Source organism: Peromyscus leucopus, chromosome 1 (assembly GCF_004664715.2).
Source record: "Peromyscus leucopus breed LL Stock chromosome 1, UCI_PerLeu_2.1, whole genome shotgun sequence".
Classification (NCBI taxonomy): Eukaryota; Metazoa; Chordata; class Mammalia; order Rodentia; family Cricetidae; genus Peromyscus; species Peromyscus leucopus.
The window spans coordinates 102,890,204-102,902,231 of record NC_051063.1 but is presented as its reverse complement, the minus strand read 5'-3'; the positions used below and the strand labels follow the sequence as shown (position 1 = coordinate 102,902,231).

Sequence of the window (12,028 nt, the reverse complement as noted above, 5' to 3'; positions counted from 1 at the left end):
TCTATAGAGCAAGTTCCAGGACAGCCAGGATGACAGAGACCCTGACTCAAAAATCTAAAACAAAACAAACACAGAATAATCTTAGAATACTCTGCAACTGCAACAAATGATGTGTCTGACCTGCATGAAAAGGGGGTTTGTGTATTTAGAGTTTATATATGACCCAGTTACTGTAAATTACAAATGTGCTTCCTGAAAAACAGTCAGCTGTCCTTTTTGTTTTGTTTTGTTTTGTTTTGTTTTTGTTTTTGGTTTTTTGTTTTTGGTTTTTTCGAGACAGGGTTTCTCTGTGTAGCTTTGTGCCTTTCCTGGAGCTCACTTGGTAGCCCAGGCTGGCCTCGAACTCACAGAGATCCGCCTGCCTCTGCCTCCCAAGTGCTGGGATTAAAGGCGTGCGCCACCACGCCCGGCTAGCTGTCCTTTTTTAAGACATCTTTCTTCTTTATGAAGTCTTTGTGGGACCATGACATCACAGGAGAGAGAAGGGACGCTAGCATACACTGAACGTGTGACTAGTTCAAGCTCTATGCCCCGTGCCTTGTGGAGTCTGCCAGCTGCTAAACTCCTCCCAGCCCATTCTTACACCGCTCCTGGAATGATTCCTCTAATTGGAAAGGCTTGGTACAAAATATGCCAAACTCTTTATAATGATTGCTTTTAGAATTTGGATTAAGGAAGTGGATCTAAGGAGATTCTTCCATTTTTGATATTTTAATATTGTCAGAATTTACTCTTGCGTGTGTGTGTGTGTGTGTGTGTGTGCGTGCGCGCGCGCATGTGTAGAAAAAGGCATATCAATCATGTTGCTTTTCCTTACCTATGTCCTACTGTTCTTCCCCTCATTCAAACCTCCTTCATATAAAGTACTGAGCTTTCACTCATATTGTGCTGTCCTGCCCCTTCCTGCTAGAAGACATTGCTCAGGTTCCTCCTGTGCCCTACTAATGCACATGTACTTCCCATTCTGACCTAGGTCACACTTTGCTGTACTGTTTCCACCTCCTTTGGAAGCTTTATTGCTAGGTGTTTTTCTTAATTAAATTTGTTCTTAGACACTTTTCTGTAAATATGAAATGTATTGACCCTCTCAGCTTTCCTCCCTCTCTTCTCCTGTCACCCCTGTTCTCACCCCCAACCCCAGTCTCAACATTCATGTCTATTCATTTGTTTTTCTTTGCTGTAATTGTACACTTGTTTCCTTCCCAGGACTCATCAGCTCCATGTCACATGGAGTCTAGCCCATTGACCAGTGACTCGAATGTAGTAGGCATTTGTAAAGTAGTTGTTGGATGAATTGTTTGTCTTGTAGCTGTGAAAACCAGACCTTATGATCTGCTTTTCTAATTGCTTCCAGTGTGGTGCAGGTCCTACTTGCTGCTGGAGCTGACCCAAACCTTGGGGATGATTTCAGCAGTGTCTACAAGACTGCCAAGGAACAGGGAATCCATTCTTTGGAAGGTAAGGTTGGGCTACCCCACTGCTCTGGGTGTCTCCACCTGTGGCTTTCACAAGCTTTGCTCACTGTCCCAAAGGGCTTCGAAGAGATGCTTTTCATAGTGCCTTTCACCACTTTGAAAGTGTTGGGGAAAGAGTAGGAGCCTGAGTTTGTGGCCTAATTGAGGTGGGGCACATTTCTCCTCGTCTCCTGAGACTGGGAGCCTCAGAGGAGCAAGCAATAGAACAGATTTCAGTGAAATGGTTGAAGATACTGCGTGGAATGTGGGCTCGCTCCTTTTCCTTCCTCTAGACTTACCTGCCCCAGTACTAGAACATGCTGTTGTGGTTCCCTTAGCCATAGAGATCTCTAAGTACAGTGTGAATATTGCTTTTTCCGTGTGTGGTCTGATCTCTGGGACTGGCTCTTTGCTTTGCTGTGACCTAGGGCAAGAAACAGACCTTTGTGCCTTGATGTTCTGTGAGCTGTAGAAATGGGCTTGTTATTAATACCTTGTGGGCATGTGGGTGATTACTGGACCACAGAAGAGGTGTTGTGGCAGCTATCTGTTGGAGAGAACCTGGTCAAATTAGTGTTGTCTCTGCTGAGTAGTTCTTCAGAAATGAAATGGACAAGAGTGTAGGTTGCATTGGCTGCAGACTAATGTGTATTTTATATCTGAGCTTTTGCCTGTATAAAGTGTGCCTGCCTCCTGCCCATTGTCCACTATCACCCAGGTAGACTGCTCTTCCTCTGAGATCTGGTGACAGCACAGCTTTAGCAGTGGCTGCTTTAGAATTGGTACGAGTAATAGCAGGACAGTAGCCCTGCTGACTGCCTTTAAAGTCAGCTCTTGAGCAGGGTGGCAGTGCGCACGCCTTTAATCCCAGCACTCGGGAGACAGAGCCAGGTGGATCTCTGTGAGTTCGAGGGCAGCCTGGGCTACAGAGTGAGATCCAGGACAGGCACCAAAACTACACAGAGAAATCCTGTTTCAAAAAAAAAAAAAAAAAAGAGTCAGCAGCAGCACTTGAACCCTAGAGGAGATTGGGCAGAGGCTCAGCTCGGTGCACTCAGCCCTCTGAGTGGGCGCACTGAGAATGGCGGCTCCTTGGTAGCCCAGAGCAGAGGTTTGTTGCTGCCTCGGGGAGAAAGTTCCTCAGATTGGTGGCGTGAGGGGAGTGGCCAAGAGCATCAGGGCATCATGCCCACATGAAGTGTGGCTACCCTGCCCTCAGCTGCTATTCTGAATGCTCCTTAAATCTTGGCCTCTCCTCTGGTTATTTGAACTCCCGCCTGCCCATATGTCTTTTCTTTCCTTCCCAGCTGACAGTTCCTTGTGTGTAGGCCATGACCTGTGCCTCTGTGAATTCCCCTGAGCTGGAAGACTGTTCACTTTATACTCCAAACAGAAGAGAAGTTCAAGAGTACCCAACCAGCCCTCTATTTGCTGCTTAGAACGGCCTCGGCTGACGGGCTGTCTCCTGTCACTCACACGCAGCGTTCTCCTTGAGTCTGTGTGTGCGCGGTTTGGGCGCTCTCACCAGAAAGCAAGAAACCTTCAGATGGTGGGGCCAAGAGGGAGTGGGGGTCCGGGAGTGCCTTCCTTCTGCTCTGAGAATTTTAGCAGATTTTGCAGAATCTAGTCCAGCTTTTGCTGTCAGCTTGGTGGCTTTGTGTTCTGATGTTTCTCTGTGTGTTGATGATCAAATTCATTCTAGAGCAATACAATAGTGGTCAACAGTTTTTTTTCTGGGAATAGCCAAATTGTGTAAATTTCAACTTTACGGACCGTTAGTCTAGTTTGACTACTCAGCCTGACTCTTCAGTACTGAAGTAACCATGATGGTGTACAGACAGTCTGGTTCATTTATTCATTTGACCAGCCTCCCTGAGTTCTTTCTAACTCTAATGCCAACCAACCTTCATTGCAGGTAGACAAATGGGTAGGTTAGGCAGACAATAAAAACATTGGGAAAGGCTGCCATGAAAGAAAGAAAAAGTATTAGCTGTTTCTTTCAGTTCTGTATGGCCTGTAGTTGCAGTGGGCTTTCTGTAGATGCAGTGTTTATTCAGAACTACTTACTGATCACATTTCTGTGTGTTCGCACTCTTCTAGGCAGGCACGCTCCCTACCATCATGCACTTTTTAGATCAAATGATCATTGATGATGCAGAGTCTCCAACATGTGGCAAGGCAGTTTCAATGTGTTGTCATTGCCCACAGCTGTCGTCAACCAGCCCTTTCTTTTCCATCCTCGATCTTTGTCTACAAATGGGAGATTGTTTTCTACTGTTTGTTGTTAAAATAAAAAATGTCTCCTACATTCATTTTCCTTCCTTATCCTAATGACCTTTGCTTACTCCTGCACATTAATGACTTGTTTTCAAGGAACCTATAGGCGCTCAGTAATCATCAGAGTGCTTAAGAAGCATTTAAAAAATGCATCCCGGGGCCGGGCATAGTGGTGCACGCCTTCAGTCTCAGCACTTGGGAGGCAGAAGCAGTTGGATTTCTGAGTCCAAGACCAGCCTGGTCTACAGAGTGAGTTCCAGGACAGCCAGAGATACACAGATAAACCCTGTCTCAAAAAAACAAACACAAAGGAAGGAAGGGAGGGAGAGAGGGGGGAGGGAGGGAGGAAAGAAAGAAAGAAAAGGAAAGGAAGAAAGAAAGGGGGGAAAAAGCATCCTAGGGCTAGAGATGCTGCACAGTGGTAGGGTACTTGCTAGTAGGCATGAGGCCCTGAGTTCAGTCCCCAGCGCTTTTTTTTTTTTTTTTTTTTTTTTTTGGTTATTTGTTTTTAATTCTAGAATTTGGTCAGGGATCGTTAATAAACTCAGTACTGGTAGATTATAAGATCCCCTCTTCTTCACTGACTTATAAGATCCCCTCTTCTTCACTGACTACCTTTGTCTGCCAGTTTATTTTCCAAGGTGTATCTGTTTAGATGTACTTTGTTCTCTGCTTTCTGGATGGGACTAGGATGATGACAGTTCATATATGTCATCTCAGGGCTCTTCTCTAGCTGCCAGGTTAATTATGAGGATGGCCTAACATATTGTAGACCACATGTCAGGTTCCAGGATCCAAAGGTTAGATGCCCCAGAATCCTTTATCATCTTCTTCACCGTGTTTTCAGATCTTTCTCCATTCAGATACTCCTTTGAGTCTTTTCATCCCTTCTGTTAGTAGTCATAGCCTGCCTGCTGTGAGCCAGGACTGCCCAGCTCTAGTCATCCTCATTGGTGAGATACAAGTGTAAGATCCCTGTGGTTCATTTGACTGACTTGACATGGAGGTGGGGAGCTGGGAGATGTGCAGGGAAGAATTTAGAAGAGTGAGTCTTTTTTTTTTTTTTTTTTTTTTTTTTTTGGTTTTTCGAGACAGGGTTTCTCTGTGTAGCTTTGCGCCTTTCCTGGAGCTCACTTGGTAGCCCAGGCTGGCCTCGAACTCACAGAGATCCGCCTGGCTCTGCCTCCCGAGTGCTGGGATTAAAGGCGTGCGCCACCACCGCCCGGCAGAAGAGTGAGTCTTGGTATCACAGAAAAGCCACAGGCTTAAGACAGCTAGACAGTCCTTGCTGTCAGAGCAGAGTCAGTACTAATTCGCCATATTTCATAATTGTTATTTCTGTGGGTCTCAACCTGTCCTTGGTGCTGAGGGAAGATGGTGGATTGTAGTTTGTGACCTTGGCCCAGTACCCCTGACCTCAGTAGTATACCCTTTGTCTGCCTGTCAGTATCGCTGTGTTGACCAAGATATAAAATGATGTGACGTGTGAATTGCCAAGTTCTCTACAGTTATAATTGCTTATTAGTTCCACTTATTTATAATTCAGCTTGCTTTTACTGCATGTCAGGCACTCTGCCAAATGCTGGGAATATCTAAATGAATATACATGGTCTGGCCCCTCGGCAGTGCTCCTAGTCAAATAAGATGGACCTTAGGAAGGAGTCACACTACCGAGTGGTAAAGGCAAAGGTAGCTAGCTGTATGAAGAATGTAAGCAGCACAGAATGAGCTACTGATGGTCTTTCTAAGATCAAGCTGTGTCTTGGACATGCCATTGGGTGAATTGACTTTGAATTGAGTCTTAAGGGTGAGATGGAGATTGCCAGGTTGGCTGAGAAGAACCCTCCAGTAAGGAAACCAAAAGATAGGAGACACTTTGTGTCTGCGTTGCTTGCCCAGAACACACACAGCCTGAGGAGGGAAGAATGGTCTTTGCTCTCCTCACTGAGGCCCTGTCACAGGTCAGCCATGCCTAGGAATGCCTTTCCCCTGCCTTACATGCTAGCACTGTTCCTTGAAAAAAACTCAGGAGATACTGCCAGGTAACCATGGCTCATCTAAGCCCTGTTACCGACTGACTATGTAATCTTGGCAAGTGACATAAAATCCTTGACTTTCAGACTTCTCTGTGATACAGGGATAACAGCACCCATGTTGTTGGACTGTTGGGATGATTAACAATAACAATATGTATGTAAGAGTCAGTGGCAATGAAGTTCCTCTATGAATGTAGTTGGGCTCAGTATAAGTCAGAACACCTGATTAGGAAGTAGGGAGCGGTGTACCAAGGAGCATAAACAGGCTGGATATCTGCCCATCAAGGCTTTCTTAGGAGATTCTTGCCATGGGTCACGGGGTTATATGGGCCAAAGGTCTTGGTAACTGTATGTTGTCTATGGTTCTGAATGCTCAGCTACACACAGAACAAGTAATAAGCTCAGAGGAATGGGGATTTGAGCTGCTTCAGGCTTAAGAGGAGTGGGGAAGGAAATACATTCTAAGAAAGGAACACAGATGGGACAGATATGACAGACAGGTGGGAGTACAGCTGTTCCTCTGCCAGCATTCCCTGTCTTGACCACATTCCCTTCAGAGCCTCAGCCTACCTGCTCACTCCAGGAGACTTCCACTTGTGGCTGGGCAGTGGGCTCCGATCCTCAGGTGGAGGAGACATTAAATTAGTGGTAACAGTAAACAAGTCGCCCAGCCGTGGATGCCGCAGGCTGCTTATAAGTAATGGTTATAAACATCCAGTGTCTGGTGCTGTCAGAAATGCAAGCGAGCACTCCAAGTGCCTCTCATATGTACAATTAAAACAATAAAACATGGTAGAAACGTGGCCAGAACAGGCCATAAGTCAGGCTCTCTTCTCAGCTCCGAGTGGCAGCTGAATAAAGATGAGTCCTGAAGAACTGGGTTGGCATAGGGCTCTTCCAGAGTAAAGGCTTGTCAGACTGGACCTACCAGAGCCAAGCCCTCCCACCCAAGAACCCCTTCCCACAGGGGCGACAGGTCCTGGCCTGCTCCAGCTGACCTCCCCATCTCTTGCCTTCAGATGGGGGACAAGACTGTGCAAGCTGGCGCATCACAAACCAGTGGACAAGTGCCCTGGAGTTCAGGAGGTGGCTAGGAGTCCCCGCTGGCGGTAATGGAATTGCTCTCTATACTGTAATAGTTCTTCTCACCCCAGACCATGTGAGGTGTGGTCTCACCAATTCATTCCATAAGCTAACCATCCAGTGTATAAGTTAAGCACCATGGGCCCAAGCCTTCCCTGGCACAATAGAGAATGCAGACGAATAGGAATACAGAGGCTCCCAGGGGAGAGTTTGGGTCTCACCCCCAGAGACCTGACTCTGCATGTATGTCAGCCCCCTTCCCCTGCCCATGAATAGCACAGTCCAGATGATGGGTGTCACTTGTGGTCCGTCCAGTGCTTAGATTGCCGCTCTAGGCTCCACCCATAGATGTGCTTAAGCCCGGGTGGGTTTTTAGACCACTTAGTAGCTGTGACACCTGGAGCAGTTCCCTAGACATCTCAGAAGCTCTCCTTCCCAATTTGTAAAATAAAAGTGATTAAGAGAGCTAGAAATAATATATTTATCCCTCTCCTAAGCCCGGAACGTAGGAGGAATTCCATTAATGAAAACCTGTTTGAACCTCATCATGATCATTAGTCTCATTATGTTCATAGGAAACTACAGGGTCTTTGACAAATTATCCTTAAAGAGTCAAATATTAATTTGAATGTAAGAAATGGATTGTCGGCTACTTAATGATGGGACCTTGGGCAGTTCATCTTGTTCTGTGCTGGTTTTCTCATCTATAGAGACTATTTCTCACACCACGTATTGGTTGTAAGAATCTTTTGATTGCTGGTATGTTGTTGCATGCCTATAATCCCAGCATTCAGGAGACTGAGGCAGAAAGAATAAAAGTTTAAGACCAGCCTGAGCTACATTGTGAGACCCTGTGCTTCCAGCCCCAGGGGAAAGAGTCAGTTGACACACTTATGAAAGCACTTGAGAAAAAAGCAAAATATCATGCAAGTATAACGTGTAAGGATGGCAGCTAATAATAATAAAGATTGATACAACCAAGACCTCATCAGACCAGGGTCCAGGCACAAGTACAGATCACAACAGAACTCAGAGCAAAAAATGTTGGGCTGAAGCAGGCAAGGAAATAAAACTAGCCCTGACTCTCAAAGTCTAGGAAGATTTGAGGCAGCTGCCAGAGGACAGAGAAGTGGGTGTGGATAGGTGTGAGGAGAGCAGGGGTGTACCTTGTCCAGAACTCTCAGATGTGGGAAATCTAGAAGTCCTGTTTCAGGCTGGAGAATGAATATGTTAGGGTACACCATCCATGCAGAAGATCTCCTTTCAGTGAGTAAGGAGCCATAGCAACACAGCATTAGAAGACGGATCAGATCAAGACACCAGGATTTTATCATGAGACGCAGAGGCACCTCCAGGTCCTGGAGGAGAGAGGCTGCAGGAATTGGCTGCTTCAGGGGTAGAGAAGGGGAGGGTGTGATGAGGCCACACCATGTCAATAGCTAAGGCAGCAGCAGGTAACATTTACTGATCTTATGTTCAACATTGTGTGCTCACTAAAGGAAACTAAGTCCAAGGACTGGAGAGATGCCCCAGCAGTTAAGATCACTTGCTGCTCCTTCAGAGAAGTAGAGTTTGGTTCCCAGCACTCACATCAAGTGGATGATAACTGTCTGTAACTCTAGCTCTAGGAGATTTGACCCCCTCTTCTGGGTGTCTGAGGCTAAACATGTGCGCCAGTGTGTGCACATACACACACAAGTAATCTTTTTTTTTTTTAAAGCAGTGATGTCCAATGCCAACGAAACTATTTCCTTCCCTTGTATAGAGCTCAGAGACCATACCAGGCTGCATGCGCCTCTCCCTGAGTGTGCCAAGACCTTTGGCTTCTCCAGAGGCTTGGGAAACCAGCAGGCTAAAAGCTCTTAGGCAAGTTGTTTTTATTAATGCCTTGACTCCTCTTCATCCTTGTCCAGGTCCACTCAGGAGTCTCATTGCCCTTCCAGGGCCAGTAGTTCTGCATGCCATTTCTCAGTACTGCCACAGAATCAGCAGGATGGACAGAGGTCTGTCATTCCATCAGGCACTTTGGCCAACTTCAAGATGAAATGTGTTAGCCAGTTAGGTTAATTATTTCTATACTTTTAGCCCTCCAAACCTACATGGATATATATGTCTTTCTCTCTTAGGAGAGAGAATAGTTGACATGTTTTATTAAAAAGAATAAATTCGATGCATTTATAAAAATAAGAAAAAAGTATGATGGGGTGGCAAAGAGCTAGTCTTGTGATTTTTAACTGATTTACATATTTTGTGTATAAATATTTTTTCATCAAAAGTTCCAAATCAGGGTTGGGTCCCACACACCACACAAAATATATTAGAGACATTTATATGGATAGCAGGAAGGGAGACAGAGGGCTGAAATTTTCCAGGCACCCAGTGATTGATGGGGGCTGAGGCTCCCCCTGACGCTTTATTGAGTTTCCGATGATTATCTCTCGCTGAGACATTTTTTACAGATGACGGTCGAGCTGTCACAATGGACCATGGGGGAAAAAAAACCAACAATAATAACACTTTAATCTTTTTACTGCACTGCTCCCTAGTATCTCAGATTCATCTTCTCTGACGCACGCAGTTCATTATTCTGCCCCTCCCTGGATGGGAAATAAAGGAAAATAAATATATATGTAGACACGCTTACCCACATGCATACACACCACACAGAGTATATAAAAGAGACCACCTCAGAACCAGAGAGGGGCAGAATTTATTGTTCTTTTTGCAAGTGTTGAGGTTTATTAGTAGAGATGCTTGGTTGGCTTGGAATTGGCTATTAATTACAGCGTTTTGTATTTGTTTTTTATTGCAAGTTTTTAACATCTTGAAGAAAAGGCAGAGGAGAGGCAAGCAGGTGCAGAGACAGAGATCACTGAGGGACCAAGTTGGACCAGCCAGGTTGCACAGCTGCTGAGAAGCAGGCTTCTTACTGCCAACTTGTCCCTGAGGATCCCTGGGGCTGAAAGGATGTGCCTTGGTTAGGGTGGGAGAGGATGAGTGTGGGGTAATCATAGAGCAAAGCAAAGAGGTCCAGAGACCACTGAGCACCATGCTACTCTAAGAGTCAGCAAAGGTGAGAAGTGAGAGAGATTGAAGCAGTGTTTGGGTTTCAGTACGTGTCTGTAACAGACTCCTAGGAGTTCGCCCCCTTTTTACATTTGGTGATGGGAAGGTGTGATGTGGGTCTGAAAAGCCTCACCAGACTCTCTGGTGAAGGAATCCTGGGCCAAAGAGTACGCCACTCAGATCAATAAGCAGTCTCCAGTTCCTTGCCAGGCTCCTGCTCTCCCTTCCTTTCTGTGAAATTAGAAGAGATGAGCTGTGCTTCCTGTCAGAAGGCTGCTGGCCCAGCCTTCCCTGTAATCTGTCACACCTTTCCTGAGCCGGTATGTGCTAGCTCCCTTGTTACACATGGGACAGGTAGTGATGGGCCAAGAAGGACCCTGTTCCTAAAGAGTCCATGAACAGAGAGCATGGTACCTGTGACAACCGTTTTTAAGTGGAAGCTGGACCTGAAGCCAGCCTCGGTCACCATGGGCTCATACATTCCACAAAGGATAAAGCTGATAGCAATATCCATACTTCAAGAACCTAGTTTCTGCTTAGGATGACAAGCTTAACATCTCACTAAAGAAGTATTTATTGAGCACTTACCACATTCAAGAATATATGCATGAAACTGTGTAAGAATACATAAGCCCATGCAGGAGAAAATGTCAACTAATTTGGTGTGAACTAGACATTACTAGAATGCATAGAGAAAGGGAGATCATGACCTCAGGCTGCTTGATTCATAAAGTGTGAGTCCACTGTAAGCAAATACGAGGCCAGAAGGAAGTCATAGTCACACAGAAAAGAAGACAAGCATCTGAGCTGGACAGACAGATAATCATTGCCTGATGGTGCCACTTTAAACCATCTGCATTGAGCTAAGACTGGTTTCTTCATTTATTAAATGGCATCCCAGTGCATTCTTGTGAGGAAAATAGTTGATCAAGTGCCTGGCCTGATCTCTCTCACATAGAGTTTAATAAATAGAAGGCATTATTTTCTCCCCACAGTACTGAAGTGACATACCTGTGACCCTCCACTGAATATGAATGAGCTTCTGCCATTTTCCAGCACTAGTGTTAGGGATGGTTCCAGCCAGGAAGGCTGGCATCACAAGAAGAAAGAGCATGATATAAACTTATCACTTGTTGTCTCTTTCCTGAATGCCAGAAATAAGCCCAGCTTCCTACAGACACTTTATTTTGAGATAGAAACTCAGACTGGCCTTGAACTCATTATGTAGCCTAGACTGGCCTTGAATTCCCACGCCTCTTACCTCTTCAAAGTGCTGAGATTACTGGCATGTGCCACTACACCTGGCAGTCACTTTTTTTTTGGTTTATACTTTTACTTATTTAATTTTTTGTTTGTTTGTTTGTTTGTTTTTCAAGACAGGGTTTCTCTGTGTAACAGCCTTTGCTTTTTTGGAACTCACTCTGTAGAACAGGCTGCCCTCAAACTCACAGAGATCCACCTGCCTCTGCCTCCCGAGAGCTGAGATTAAAGGCATGTGCACCACTGCCCAGCTTGGCTTATACTTTTAAATGTAACAGCTTTATTGAATTTAATTCATATATGATGAAGCTCACCGTGTAAAATATATACGTGATTTATTTTTATTCACAAGAGTTATACAACATCCCAATCCATTTTAGAACATTTTCATCAGATCATAGAAAAACCTCATATGCATTATCAGTTATTCTCCGTTATTCTCCATTTCCTTGCAAGTCTCTGGCAACTAATGATCTACCTTGTCTCTATAGATTGCCTAAAATGGACGTTTCTGTGTGCGTGGAACCATATGCCATCTGGTCATTTGTGACTAACTTCTTTTACTTAGCATTATGTTTCATGCATATTGTGGCACATATCATTACTTCATTCCTTTTTATGGCTGAATAGTATTCTATTATATATTGTTTATCTGTTCATCAGTTGATGGATGCTATATTCTTTCTACCTTTGGGTTTTTATGAATACATGGCCATAAATCTTTGTGTTATTTATTTGTCTATTTGTTTGTTTATTGGAAATAGGGTCTCCTGTTGGAGCTCTGACTGGCCTAGAACGCACTATGTAGACTAGACTGGCCTTGAACTCAGATATGGACCTGCCTCTGCTCCT

At 44.9% G+C, this 12,028-nt stretch overlaps 1 protein-coding gene across 2 annotated transcripts in view; it reads left to right on the top strand.

The window, feature by feature from the left end:
* The window catches only part of Clpb (caseinolytic mitochondrial matrix peptidase chaperone subunit B), a 126,909-nt gene that overhangs the window by 45,915 nt on the left and 68,966 nt on the right, over positions 1-12,028 (top strand). Inside the window, exons 4-5 of one of the 2 annotated variants that reach the window (XM_028889025.2) lie at positions 1,355-1,458; positions 6,787-6,876. In XM_028889025.2, the coding sequence (XP_028744858.1) occupies positions 1,355-1,458; positions 6,787-6,876 (194 nt within the window). The remainder of the gene's footprint in view (positions 1-1,354; positions 1,459-6,786; positions 6,877-12,028) is intronic. The other variant, XM_028889024.2, reaches the window with a different exon arrangement.